The sequence below is a fragment of the Streptopelia decaocto genome (assembly GCF_964273445.1).
Source record: "Streptopelia decaocto genome assembly, chromosome: 5".
Classification (NCBI taxonomy): domain Eukaryota; kingdom Metazoa; phylum Chordata; class Aves; order Columbiformes; family Columbidae; genus Streptopelia; species Streptopelia decaocto.
In genome coordinates, this window is record NC_138659.1 from 70,004,938 (window position 1) to 70,020,307 (window position 15,370).

General features: G+C 39.5%; 1 protein-coding gene across 1 annotated transcript in view; it reads left to right on the forward strand.

The window, feature by feature from the left end:
* DOCK1 (dedicator of cytokinesis 1) overlaps positions 1-15,370 on the forward strand; it is a 273,982-nt gene that overhangs the window by 184,969 nt on the left and 73,643 nt on the right. Inside the window, exons 30-32 of the mRNA XM_082054440.1 lie at positions 9,966-10,044; positions 10,914-11,014; positions 13,359-13,417. Coding sequence (XP_081910566.1) covers positions 9,966-10,044; positions 10,914-11,014; positions 13,359-13,417 — 239 coding nt within the window. The remainder of the gene's footprint in view (positions 1-9,965; positions 10,045-10,913; positions 11,015-13,358; positions 13,418-15,370) is intronic.

A 15,370-nucleotide genomic window follows, 5' to 3' on the forward strand; every position in this document is an offset into this window, starting at 1 on the left:
TGAGCAATGTGTGAGTGCTGTCCCGCTTTTAATTAGTCTGCTAGTATATGGAAAAAGCCCAGAAAACTCTGCTTTTTACCTTATATAAACCTTTGACAAATCCTCTGGTTGTTCAGCGTTGGCCTCTGTAGCTTCGTGCTCTTGCCAGACTTGCTGTAGTGTCTGCTGCAGATGGGCTGGAAAATGCTGGCAAGCCTTATTTAATGTATTTTATATTATAAGTACATAATAAGGTGTTATTTAAGATATTACCTATTTAAGGTATTATTGAATACACTGTCTCCATACCTTCCAGCTATGTTCAGCTTCCACTCAACTTTTTCCTTCCAGCAATTGTGTTAATGGTTTCCCTTAAAACTTCCATTATCAGACTCTACCTTCCAAAATAGAATTTTATATGGAAATTTTGGAAAATACGATAGAAGTAACATAATGCAAGGAAAAAAAAAAGACAAGTGCTTGGAGCTCTGGGTAGTTAAGGGTGTTTCTGAATTAGAAACTTGTATTCCTACAGGAAAGAGTAAACTTAAAATCCTTAAAGTCTTTGAAGGCTTTTATGGTTTCCCATGAAAAGAAAGACCCGATTGTATGAACACGCTGGTAACATTTCAGTTGCAAAGTAGTGGACTCTGTCATGTGTAAAATCATACTGTATAAGATTAGGACAGTTTACATGTTACTATATATACAACCATTTGTTAAAAACAAATCAACATGAATATTTTGTTTGCTTGTTTTTTTCTGGGTGGGAAAACCTCTTCGCATTGGGGCTACTCTGGATTTTTCCCCACTTAGTTTTTACTGCCCATATGAGCCCATACAATAATTAGAGTCTACTCATGGAGGAGCTGCTGGATTTCAGTGCCATTGCCCTGATAAATGATCTGTCTAGAGATCGCCAGGATGTGGAATTCAGGCCAGAGGAGAACGTACAAGGAGCATAAATGATGCAGAAATGTTATGTAGGCCTTTTGCCCAACTATACTTTGACCCAGTCCAGGAAAACGGGTCAAGTGACATTGATTTTTGTCAAGTGGCTTGTCCAAAATGCTCTTTTTCTTGCTAGACCTGCCTTAGTATTGGGGACGCACTCATTGCAGTGTCCACATTAAAGTGAGCTTTCCTGTGTCTCTGCCTTTGCAAAGGTGAGGGCTCAACACCTGGCAGTACTTTTAGGTTATTACGCTGTCTTACAAACTCAGCTGTCGGACATAACATTTCAGTCATATGGTGTCCTAAGAAAAGGGTTTCCAAGCTACTCTATATATTTCAAAAGCCAAATAGTTTCCAATACACCTTCCTGTGTAACCTCATCTCGGTGTTCCTGCTCCATGGGGGGATTGCACTGGATGAGCTTTCCAGGGCCCTTCCAGCCCCTGACATTCTGGGATTCTGTTTATCATCCTCATCTATCACCAAAAAATCACATTTTAACCTCTTCCCAAGGAGTCACATCTTGTGTGTGTTTGTAGGGGAGGTGGATCGCAATTTTGTGGAAGTTCGGCTCTTCTGGACAGTATCTCTGTGTTTGTGATTCTTGGTGGTTGGACAATAAAAGTAATAGTGAGGCATAGGAATAAAAGCCAATTTTTTTCAGCTCTGTGGAAACTTTCTGCCATCACAATGAACTTTTGGGTGATGGACAAAGAGAAGGGGCCTCCAGCAAATGGAGTTGCCAAGCACACCTGATTTATGAGCCCAGCAGCACTGAAGAGGTGTTAAACCAACCTTTGGACACCTTCTTCATCTGCAGATTATTTTCTTTTTCCTCATTAGTATTCTATGATGGACTTTGATGAAATAATTAAATACCCACAGAAAAAACTAAGATTATTTTTTAAGCAACTTTGTGACATTTGTTTAGCTACTTGCAACTGTCTTAACAATTGATTGTAAGATGGATGAAAATGCCAAAGAATTTGAAATGTAGGCAATCGAGTCTATTGATTTATCCATAATTACTTAAAGTGGCCTTGATCTGTATTCAGATCTCGGTATCCAAGGAAATGGGTAAGTTGGGATGGTGCTGTCAGAGGAAAATGAGAGAGGTTCCCCTGCTTAAAACTGTGAGACACTGTCAAGTATTTGCAAACTTTTGGCCAAATCAGATCAGAACTTACATGATTTGCAGGAGAATTTACCCGTGATGTCCTTTCGCGTACCACCCATGAGTTGCCTTTTTAAAAAGAATTACTTATATTTCCAGGCCAATGCTTCTTTAAAAAGCAATGCGGTAGGGAAAAACACCTTCCACTTAATTGATTTTTTACCACTGCAAAAAAACAGCTGAATTCCCACGTGAGCTTGAGTCAAAATAAGGACTAAGAGACTCCACTCTTGCGTTGTTCATGGTCTGAAGGCATCTTGTGTGAAGGGGCTGTGAGAAAAGCCGTCGTCCTGGCTTTGGAAGGGCTGAGCTGGCTTCAGCGTGTTTGCTCACCAAGGATAAGGTGATGAGACCTGTACCGTAGCAAAGACTCTTTGCATTTTATTGAGCAGCGCATGATAATGAAAACTGCTTGTTTAGCAGCTAACCTGCTTGTAGAGATTTCTTCCAGCAGCGCTACAACAAATTACGTTTGTTTAAAATTACAAGATCTGTTGCAAGTTTTTGCCAACTACCATAATATAAACAGTCTCTTTGAAATCAGTAAGTCTTCTTCCTTTAGAATATTAACTTCTGGGTTAGAGGAACACTAAGGCTGTCTGCTTGCAATACATGCTACTTTCCCGGTATTGTAGCTTTAGCTAAAAACTCCTAAATTAAATTGTCTTCCAGCATTTTCATTGGAAAACACTACCTCCAAACTTCTATTACTTTGTCATAAAATTCTCCAGGTGGTGAAATTTAGTACATAAGATTTTATCCATGGCTGGAGTTACATCTTAGAAGAAATTTCAGGAGACGAAGTGCTTTTGAAGAGTATAGGAGTCTTCTTTCCTGTGCTCTGAAAATCATCATGAAGCCACAGAATGGACTTCAGAGGAGCGATCAAGACATGAGGAGAGTGGGGGCAGTGGGACCCTGCCCCACGTTGCCAAGGAGGTTGTCCAAGGGAGTCTCCATCCTTGGAAATACCCAAAGCTTTTTGAATATTGTCAGGAATATTATCACTTGAGCAGACTGTAAATCCAGGCCTTTTGAAAGAATATTTATTTCTCTGAACATTTTTCTTGTGATTGCCCAGTGCTGTAACACTCCTGCCTGTCTATTCCAACAGCGTTGTCCCATCAATTTTATTTTAAGGTACTTTTGCAGTACTGCAAAGGTGGTTTGTAAAATAATCCCTCGTGCCTGCTATTCGGTGTCTATAATTTCTAGTCAGACCACAAGTTTGTCCTTCAGAACTTGCGGTTGTTTTCCATTCATCTGTCCCCGTTGTTTTAGAGGACACAGAGCACAGAATATAAATTAGGGAAGAGGTGCCAGTGATTATAGATAATATGCTAAAACCGTTTCTGAAATATTTATTAGAAAATAGGTTAATAAAGTGACATGGTGCACCTGTGGCAATGGGAAGCAGACATTATGAGAAGATGATGCTAATCTAAGTATCTAGTAGCGAGTCTTCACTGGGATTACTCCGTGCTGTTATCATGGTCAGCCCGGGAACTGTAATTCGGAAGAATACAAATGATCAAGGGTTTTTTTTCCGTTTGTTTGTTTGTTTGGTGTTTTTTTATTTGATTGTTTGATTATTTGATTATTTGATTTTTGGTGTCAGGTCTGCAGGTGCGAAGATGCGTGAACAGTAATAAGATCATCAGAAAAGAGATAATTTGGAAAGGGAGAAAATTGAGGGGAGATGCAAGGAAGACAAACACCTTCATACTCACTCGTTTTGATGATTTTGACTCGTACAAAATACACATATGAGGTCACTACCCATTCTCTGTGTTCCAGGATTAAAATAATTGGACAATCACCGTACCGTGTGCAATGTCAATAGAGAAATGGTTATAGGAGTGTATTACTGTACAAGCTTTAATTCGTATGTAAGTAAAAAGTTTTTTGAAACTTAACTGTGAATGTTGAAAAGGAAATTGAAGGTATTTGAAGTGATTGCTGTTGAAAAGAAGCCTTTGCTATTCATGCTTTAGCAAGCATTAAACTCAGGGTTGGGTTTTGCATTGGGATTTCAAGGTCTAGGTCTGTTGTTTCCTGCACGGTCTGACAAGATAAGAGTAAGTCTGTCTCACATCTGCACACTAAAGTTGTCTCCCAGAGAAGCAAAAGCTCCAGCATGGGAAGCCTGATGATGTGCAGGAAGGCTGATCAGCTGTACTAAAGCATTCATTATCCTTCCATCTAAATTAACTGAGATGACATAGTAATAGTGCCTTTCAGAACCTCACTCCAAGTCCCCTCTCTTCTATTGAATTATCAGCTAAACCTAAATTATTTTAAGATGTATCTGTGTAGTGTTGTTTAGATAATTATTCTGTCATTAGGGAAGCCATTTGTTCGTCCTTTCATTCTTCTTTTTTGATGTTTGCTTAAGGAAAAATACTGAGGAGTACATTTGTAGCTCGTATTGTTTCATATTTTCTTGTCATAAGGATTTTGCCTAAGTGCTTATAGTGGAAATCCAAATTCCTGGGTAACAGAGATAACTAAATAATGTGCAAAATGGAATATACTGTAAGAATGTTTGTACTTTTGGAATATATCTCTCGGGATTATTTCTCCAGAAAAGTCTTTTTGCAGAGGCATTTGATTTGCGTGTGTGAGTTACCTGGTGAGAAGTGTGTTGCAGCATCCTCGGCTCCTTTAGCTTTTGCAAACACTTCCCAACGATGTGAGAAGCTGAGTGAAAGAAATTGGAGCACAGAATATTTTTAAATCAAGGCACTTGACTAATTATAAGAGAGAATGGTGGAAAAAAACCTGACTGTACCTGAGAAAGGGAAAAAAAATGAGTTCTTTGGCACAGTTACACTTATAAATTGAATCCCATTGTCTCCTCTTCATTTATTATTGCCATTTGAAGTCTGGACTCGATACATGAACAACCTCCTGGAATCAGTGCGGTTGTTTGCAGGAAAAAGGAGCCTCTCTGCAAAGACAAAACTACAGAATGAAACCATTACTTTTTGCAGTGCTCGGTGGGACGGTTTCTAAGTATGCACCCACAGACCAATTAACCTCCTGTGGGCCTATTGCAAGCCATTAGTAATCAATAACAGTAAAAGCACCCAGAAGTCAGTAGTTGCAATTGAAGTTCATGGCTTGAATCAGCAGTGTATTAATTGATTTATTGACTCTGGATTGAGAGCCATAAATGGGGAGAAATTACTGAAGAAATCAGTACTAATCTGTCCTTCTGCCTGAGGCCAGACAAGGTGAGCGATGCCCGACCGCATCACGGGTGTTTGCTTAACCTAATTTTTTGGTTTGGGGTTTTATTTTGAGAATTTCTGCTCCCGCTTGCCTGTCCTTAGCGTCACACGGTGTTTCCTAGTGTCGAACCCGTACTGTGGTTTTCTGTATCTCCTTCTCTTTGTGCCGGATTTTTGTGTCCCCCTCTGGTGACTTCAGCTGAACGATATAGCAGCTGTGGCCTTGCCAGGGCCAAGCAGATAAGAAGAGCTTATGGAGCACTTGATAAAGGTGTCTTATCAGGAAATACATGAAGAGGGATAAAATATCAAGCCATCCTGTTGGTGGTGTAGGGCCTCACTGCAGTGGAAGCTGCCTAAATACAGAATAAGAGGACAGTCCCGACTTCAAGGGATCTCTTCAACAGAAGAGACAACAAAAAGCTGCTGATGCATTTGGGAGCCGTCCCCAGCTCCCCTCATCCCCAGGGGCTCAGCACACGTCAGCCTCGCCGTTAATTTTGTTATTTGGTAGATACTCGTGCCCTTTAGCAACAGTCGTTCTTGCTTCCACATACCCTGAAGTGGCTTCTTTCTGTAATCATATTCCTTCTGTTCTAATCACATCATAAGAAACGTTAATTTCCTTTTTTTAATTGGGTTGATAAAGTCTTTTGTCTAACAAATCTTTTCCAATATGTTAGCCTGAGATTTTTGTTGCGTGTGTGACATTCTCGGTATTGCAGCAGAGCACCCGGCCATCGGTTCCAGCCTCTGAACTCCCAAACTCGCTCTTTTCCAAGGTTTAACTTTCGTGGCTCTTCCTGACACAGGAACTGAACTTCAAGAACAGCACTTATTTTTCTGCACATGCAACTGGAAGCCAGTCTTCGTTACTAATTGCAGCAAGATCACGCGTGCCACGGCGGATGGGTGTTCTCCATCACGCGATGTCCGAGTGCACCGCTCACCCACAGCCGTGCTCGCGGCAACCGCCGTGTTCTTCAACATAGAACTGACGCACTTGCTTCAAAATTGCACTTGAAGCAAACTTCACAGATGATAACGTGCCGTTTCATAGATTACAGCCAAGAATTCGTCAAGCACAATTATTTCCTATCCACATAGTCTCTTCAGGGTAATAACCTTTCTGTCTGGTTAACCAGACCCTGAGTGTTGTACCGAAACAGTGAAGCAGTGCCCACCTCACCCTCTTACTTTTGCCATGGAGCCCTGTCTCCCTTGTTATTTCTTCTAGTTTCTTCTAGTTATTTCTTCTACTCACCTTTTTCTTCGGCTTCAGTTCATTTCAACGCTTGGGTGCAACATCTGTAGCAGAATTTCCATCCAGCTTTGCGTTTGACTTCTCTTCATCCTAAAGATGCTTTCTAGAAGCCTGATTATTTCTCTGCCATCTTAGACGGCCAGCCAAGCCTGGTATTAGTAACTAAAAAGTGAATTATCTGGTTTTTGTTTGTTTGTTTTTTTAAATCAGCCCTTTTCAGTGTGGAAGAGCAGGTGGCTCCTGTCTCTTTGCTTCAGTCTAACCATGGAGTTCAACCTCATTGAACAGTTTTTGAAGCAAGGAGTGTCCTCTCGGGATTAACATTGTGATTTGCCTTCTCCTAGATGAATTTACTTCCAGAGGATGCTCTGGCACCTTCCACCCCAGCCTCAAACCAGGGTGTTCCACCCAGGAATGACTGAGTCATGGCATTCTTTTCCATATTATTTCCAGAATATGGACGGATTCTCTCAGATCCCGTTTCAGATCCTGTCTTTGAGATCTTGTCTCAGTTCACCACCTCTCCTCACTCTTGTGTCCATATGTAAGAGAACGCAAGGTGGTCAGGAGTGGTGGTCAGTGATCTTAGACAAAAACTACATTTATATAAATCCAGCCTTTCCTTTTTGGGCCCCAGAACAATAAAACTTCACTCCGAGGTAAATGTGATGAAATCTCTCTAATCTCTCTAATCTTTTTCTCCAAGTACGCTGTGCAACTTGCTACTTCTTGATGCCCGTATTTTAATGTGTATTCTTAAAATTAACTTTGTCAGATCAAATTCATCACAATTTTGGCACTAAATGATACCAGAAAGCGTAGAGCCATGCAGGGTCATTCTGGTGACCTTGGTTGTGCCAGAACATCGTGGTCCTTGAATTGGTTGCTTACTCTATTTCATAATATCCCTTTTCCTCAGTTAACTGTGGATTATTCAGGGTGGATTGTATTGTACCACGCCAGTCATGTTTGACTTTGCAGTATCGTGATTGGGGATCGTCATATTTTGGCTGCCCCTCCTCTTGTTCTGTCAATATTTCCAGCGATCTTTTCAGTGCTGGTTGAAACAGGCACAAAATCCTAATTTGATTTGCAACTGAAGATACACTGTTGCAATGAAAATGTTTTTCCGTTGACTTCCATTGGGACAAGAACGGGTCTTTCCTCACTGATGTACATTTAGAAGTGTTTTACCCAGTAACGGAAGGATTGAGTGTATCATCAGATTAAATCAGAATTAAAATGGGGTTTGAGTAATAGAGAAATCAACACTTAAATCTCTGCGTCTCTTCTTTTGATGTTGTTCCATAGGAAGTTGGGAGGAATTCGTGCCTTCCCAGAGCAGCCTGGTGCAGGCGTTGGGTGGTGGGTCATTCCAGTTGAACAGATGTGCTGCGGTTGGGTCCTTTTGCAGCTGCAAAGTGCAGTAGCTTCTGTATTATTTGTTCTTTATTGATATTCACTGGAATTAATATAGGGGGAAAAATGAGAGTTACAATTTAAAGAAAAATAATGGCGTATAAAGTAATGAGATTGTTCCAAAGCCTAATTAGATGGAACAGATTGAATGCATTACAGTGATGTCTTGAGGCAACATAATTAAATTGTAGGCATAATCCTCCCTGTATTGGAACTGATTTTATCTTTGTAAGGCAAGGAGCATTAGATGGCCCTTCCTACTACATTAAATGACTAATTCTTCTAGGAAGATTCACAGATCTCATAGACTTTAAAACCACAAAGCAAAACAGGCTATAATTCTACATATCAGACTGTTGATAGCCTGATTACATGGACAACTTCAGCTTCAATCTTTGTATGTGCCACAGCTCAGTAATTGAATCATCGATCTAAAATAGATATATCTGCAGTGTATTATTGTGTGTGTTGAATTCATCTCATTTATAAAATCCCTTAATGAAGTTGTTTCAAAATATATATGCTGACAAAGATAGTGGCGAATGATGCGCAGAGCTGCTGCTCCTCAAACACATCTCTGTGTATTCTGGGTGCAAGTGCATGGACACCTGTGGCATCTTAGCTGTAATATAAAGAGTAATACTGGAAAATGTATGTATGTATGTATACCTGCTTATACATATGCATTTACTTTTTTTCTATATTCTTCCGTATTTCATGTATCTTTCATATTTTAAATCTTCTTTTGTATTTTCTTGCATAAATTGAATTTCTCTTTTCACATTTGGATACTTCTCCATTACACTACTATGGAGATGATCTGACTTTATAGTACAGACACATCCCAATGGTGTCTGTCTTAGCATCCCAATGCCCGTGTGTTACCTGGAGGCTCCATTTCTCGTGGATTACCAAACATTGAGCTAAATATGATTTTTTTTTTTCAGGAGACATCACTTAAATTGTCTGAAAGATCTTCCTAACTGCCCCTATTGGTTCATTTTAAATAATTCTGATATTTGTTTGTCGGCCTGTAGAAAGATTAATTTGGTTATTTGATAGTGAACATTGTTGTTCGATAGTGAACTCTCTTTTTAAAGGCTGCTGTTGGGGAGGGAAATAAAGCAGTAAGTGTCATAAATGGTCTTTATCGCTGCTGTTTCTTTCAGGAGACATAAATCTCGACCACAGTCTGCTCGGAAGACGAGCTCATTTGTCTGGGCACTTTCGTAGCATAAATATAAAGTTCTCAGGAAGAATACGATGTTTATTTTGAAAATGGAGATCAGGGTACAAAGAAGAATCTGTTTACTTTTCAGCACCATGAATATGTAGTGACCTACTTACTTACACCATTTGGTTTTGATTTTAAAGCTTGTCAAGCCAACTCCTAGTGCAAGTTAAGCAGCGTCCTTTTCAGGAAAGCCATAAACCGCACTGGGTGCTAAATTATCATTGGAGAAGCAGACAATGTTTTGAAGATGGTCCTTCAAGAGTATTTTTATGTGTTATTGTGCCATAAGTAAAATAGCATTTGCCTCATGTTTGAAAACGTGTTTGGCTTGACCTGGGAGTTAAAATACAGCCAGTTGCAGATCGAGGTTAAATACAACACTAAGATACTGTAACTTTGAAAATATATATACTTTTTATTCTAATAGATTGAACTTTTAATGATCTCTTGATATCCCGAGAGATTTTAAAGACAAGTTATTTTATCCAGAGCATTCCTTGTGTTTCTGCATATGCTCATTTACTTGATTAATTTTGAGAACATCTGCATATAATCCGGTATAGTTAACAGTGGTGAGATCACACTGCTTTTCAAGCCACAAATTTCACTTTCCAGACAGACTGGGGTATTTTGTCTAATTGGGATGCCGAACTTACAAGGGTACCACACAAGAGTGCGTCATTATGTAATTTTCTCTTGATCTTTCAGAGTCTTCCTGCGAGCAATTAATCAGTACGCAGATATGCTAAACAAAAAATTTCTTGATCAAGCCAACTTCGAGTTGCAGGTAAGAAAAAAACACCCATGTCTTGGGGACCAATCACAGAATCACAGAATGGACTGGGTTGGAAAAGACCTCAGAGATCATCCAGTCCAACCCTTGGTCCCACTCCAGCCCATTGACTAGATCATGGCACTAAGTGCCGTGTCCAGTCTCAGTTTAAAAACCTCCAGGGGCGGTGAGTCCAGCACCTCCCTGGGCAGCCATTCCAATGTCTGACCACTCTCTCTGCACAGAATTGCTTTCTCATCTCCAGCCTCAATTTCCCCTGGCAGAGTTGAAGCCCATGCCCCCTTGTCCTATTGCTGACTGCTAATGTTAATGTTGTAAGAATTTTATGCCCTAAACACGTAATTTTGGGGTACATATGTGTCGTCACGAACCCCAGGTGCCCAGATAAGTCTTCTCAGGTATATATGATCCATTTGTGGGTCTCATCCTGCAACAGCACCAGCTCTTCCCCAGAGCATCATAGCAAACTCCTCTTTACCTTCAAAATTGGCAAAAAGATGCTTTAGCAGAATTATTGCCCCAAATGCGGAGCCTGGGATGCGGCGTGTGAGTGTCCCGATGAGAAATGCCCCGGTTTAGGTCACTTACTCAGGATCCTTTTGGTTTTCTTCATATTTATGTTCGCTTTTAATTCTACGCAAATCATCAAAACGCAATCGATTAGGATTTGCGGATGGGAAATGTTTAATGGAAATGTAAACACGACGAGAATATATCTCGAGACGCCGTCTCTGTGGTGTCTGTTATTTTCGCGTTTAAATATTTATGTGCATAATTCTGACTTCTAAGTTGTTTTGTAGGTGTGCAGCAAAGCGTTCCAGAGAATTAATGGTGTCTATTCTTGTCATTTTGGGGGCTTTCAGCTTTGGAACAACTACTTCCACCTGGCTGTTGCTTTTCTCACACAAGAGTCTTTACAACTGGAGAATTTCTCAAGTGCTAAAAGAGCAAAAATACTGAACAAGTAAGTTCAATTCATCATCTAAATCGCGGACAAGAACTTGAGGTCTATTAACATAATTTCAGTTTAATTTCTTAGCTAAATCCGTTCAAATTGAGATGCACTCATGATATAATGAAAGGTTGGTTTTAAAAACATGAATCAAGAGTTGCATGTGTTTCTACCCTTGAATCAAGATCTAAATTACATGATATTCATTACTGATGAAGACCGTATTTTATACTGCAGGATGTTCATAAAGTCAAGACTTTTCAGAAGTATTAACATATTATAAAACTGATTTTTTCAATCACTTTAGCTTTGTGCTTACTCTAATCTCATTTTACGTGCGCTCTTTATTGCTTAATCCCTAACGGCCTTTTAGAGGGAATTTTTGTAACTACAGCCAGTTTTGCTGCGATATCCCCTAATAATGGGTTTGTAGAACTGCGGTCGTGTCTGCTCTCCTGGTTAAAAGGGATTTCATCGCCTGTCTCTGAATGGGGAATTTGAACTACCTGGTCGCTATTCAAAATCCCACAGCAAATGAAACCTGTCCAAAGAAAACTTGAAAAATGGAGAAAAAAAGACCAGGGCATGAATATTTCATTTAAAGTGTGTATTTCTCCTAATTTTCACTGGGGTTCCAGTGTAGTGGACCTTATCGTTAATGAACTGAAGCCAGCGCGGTGGTTTTTAATGAAGGTGACGTGTGGATTCTCCTTCTGTGTCATCTGCCCAAGTTTGTTCCCATGGTCACTCAGGTTATTGCAGTTAATGCACAAAACCGGGGAGTTTCCAAGCTCTGCTCACACTCCTCCTATGTATAATATATCTCTATACAGAGAAAGAAGATGCATTTGCTATTATTTCACCTTCTCCATTGAAGCCTTTTTGTATATTATGAGACCACAGTGAGAATGGGAAGAGTTTCTCACTGCTGCAGCAACGCATGATTTTAAAAGCTTTTTCTTTTTTTAACTCAGTCGCAGAACGACCAGAAAATATGGGGCTCTATGTCCCATCCTATTTTTGTTATTCAGCAGCTACCTTTTGCCCTTCAAATTCATCCTCTCCATGGTGAGTTTTGAGGTGCTCCATTGGAGGCTGAGCTTCACCTGGGCCTTGAAACAGAATGGTTAAGCACCATATGATCTAATCCACCTTCAAGCGACTCGTGGGGTTTCCTTGATGAAACAGGAATAATTACAAGTTCAGTGAAAGAGCGATGCCAAGCAGAGCTCCTTGTGCTATCAATATCATATAGAACATAATAGTTATGCGTTTGCAAAGGGTATCGAGGTGGTTTTGTAGAGCCGGGTAAATTTTATTACGTTAGATTTAGGCTTCTGACTGAGCAAAAAAACCAACATCTGAGCTGAAATTGGACTGGAAATTACTGTCAAAATACATTTGTGGGCTGATACTCCCCTTTGTGAGGATGGAAATGTTCTTCAAGTGATTTTTTATATTAAACCGAGCAGTGTATCTTGCTGAAGAAATTCAAGAAATCAACAGACATTTCTCACTGTTAATATAAGTAAATGGATTAAGTCGTTTGAAGTGGTTACTTAATGAATTTTGCTAAACTGTGAATCTCTGTTTATAATGATTTTACAAGTTGTTATTTTCAGTTTAATCTTGTTTTGGAGACAGAAATCAAGGCCATAAATTCTTCAGGATGCAATAAATATATGGTCTGGAAGCACTAATTTTTATTGCTATGTGAAACTACCACCAGTTCTGTGCCAAAGGGATAAAATTAATCAGTTAATTCAATATCACACTCACCCATCTTTTAAAGTATGTATTTCAATTAATATGTCAAACATTTAATAATTAAACATTTAATTATTGTAATTTGTAGTTTTTGCTAAACGTTGCATTTAAGCATTAGATAATAACAGATTCTTAATGATGCAGAAGAATCTCTCTAATCTGTATTAATGACAGGGTATCTCACTATTATCCCACAGAAATCCCACAAGTTGCCAGATATTACCATTTTGCTCATCTTATTATTTAAGTGATGATCTTTAACATACAAATATTCTGTGTAGCAAACAAATTCTTGGAGCTCATTATAGTTCTGATCCCATTATTAATAAAGGCGATAGGATGTTTTCCATTCGTTAAGCTTGCCTGGTATTAATGTGGAGAGGCAGTGGAATATTAGTATTAAAATCACCCTGATGGGAGCCTGGGTCCATCTTACTGGTATGGGCTGAATTTGGAGAAGCTGCTCAGTAATTTTAAGTATTTTTGAATGCTGATCAGATTTTGAAATGAGATGTTTCTGCTTATTGGTATTTGATTTAGTTTTTTATTATTAATATTATTTAATGGTGGGTTTGTTTTCTTTTCCAAGGTACGGCGATATGCGAAGGCAGATTGGCTTTGAAATCAGGGACATGTGGTATAATCTGGGTAAGTAGCTTGAGCACCTTGATAATTTCACTCAGTGTTTGTATAAACCAGGTTAGAGATGAAATGAACTTGCTTTCTCTTGAAATACTGGTGGGTTTCCAGAAGGCATTTGAAAAGCAGGTGATTTAAGAGATAAAGCCTCCTCCGCGTGCTTATTTTTGGGCAGATTCGCAACTCCAGTCAATATTTATGCATCTTCTATTTTTTCATGGTATTCAACCTCATGCCGGATAAAAACAAACTGTTACGGTGATGCCTGTTGAATGCTTTTTCTCCTTAAATATTTACATATAGAGAGAGATATATGTATATATGCACACAGATCCATGTGGATGTAGCAGAATTAACACATCCAAGGGATATTGGGAACTTAACCTGGAAATCTTGTTTAAAGTCTTATTTTCAGTCCTGTTTGGCTGAATGTGAGCGACTCAGGGAGGTGAGTACAGAATGGGAACTCGGGCATCCCTGGAGTTCATAGGTAAATTAGACATAGCTAACTATCTCAAGTCTATGCGATTCTGTGGGTATAATTTGCTATACAGGGATTGAATTTCATGAGAAACTGAATATTTCCCGTGACCTGAGTGCACTCATCTGCCAAATTTAATTTTCCTGAGCTTAACAGCAGAGACACTTCAGCTTTTCCAAGTTTAATTTTTAGAAATAAATGCCTTTGCCACTTCGCTTATATCTCTGGCTGACCTGTTGTTGCTGAAACTTGAAAAAAATCAGCATATATAAGAGAAGGGAACACAAGGGTTCATAGTTATTTGATATCACAGAGTTTGCATCCACTCTGCCGGAATGATGAGAAAAGGGAGCAGATGAGTTCGCTTTTTATTAGAAGCATCTTGGGTGAATTAAGTGTCAGGAGAAGAGATTAAAGCGTAGAACACACCTGATATGAGACTTGACAGACAGCTCATAAAATCAGCGCCGTGCCTGATGCTGGATCATCCAGGCCCGCAGTCCTGCATTCCCCTGTTACCTTTACTGATTCCTCCAGCGCCGTTGGAGGCTTCAACCTTTTCTGCTTTTTCCTGGAATTTACTGGACCGATAGTAAAAAACTCAGCATTCATAGAGACACATGCGGTGGCTCTTCCATGAGGTTATTTTATTCCGACTGGGGAGTGCGTTGGGCTTTTTACTATTGACGCTTGGACAAGTTATTGAGTTGCTCTAAGGTTCAGTTTTTCACCATTAACAGGGAGATGATAATAATTTCCCCTGGAGTTTTGTGAATCGATTGGCATGGGAAGGGGGTGTTTTCTTCAATATTTCTTCCTGTGCTGTCACAAAAGCCTTTTATTTTTAATAGCGATTCTCTAAACCAAGATTATCCAGGTAGATTTCTCCGCGACCTCCTCTACCTCTAATGTCTGTGATTTTCTAAGTGTCTGGTATCATTAATGCCAAAAATCTCGCACGTTGAGGGAGTCAATAAATTGCTGCTCTTCCCAACAAAAAGCTGCAAGAGAAAGGTAAATGGGAGGCAGGACCCCCATCCAAGGCAGATTTATATTTCTCATAAGAAGCACTGTGCTTTTTCTCATCTTTATAACACAGATAGTCCGTGCTGATCCTGTTGAACCTCTGGCTCTTCACCAATCTCACAGATGTCACAGCATCGATTAAGAAAGAATTCTGTCTTGCCACGGCAGGGAAATTCATTGGGGGGTGCTTGACACTTTTCCTTAGAAGTTGCGCTACATTAGTCAAATTATTAACGTATATGTTCAGAAACAAAATCAGAAGTGAAAAGCTGTAATTCTTCTGTGTGCTTGAGCATATGATTTTTATGGCTATGCCATTGTGCGTAAGAGATGATGAAGTCAAACAACCCTGACTTTTGATTTATGTATTAAAGGGTATAAGGGAGGGATGAGGGATAAGCCTCAAAAATTAGTATTTTGTCTCATCATTTTTTGTTCATAAACACCATGATTAA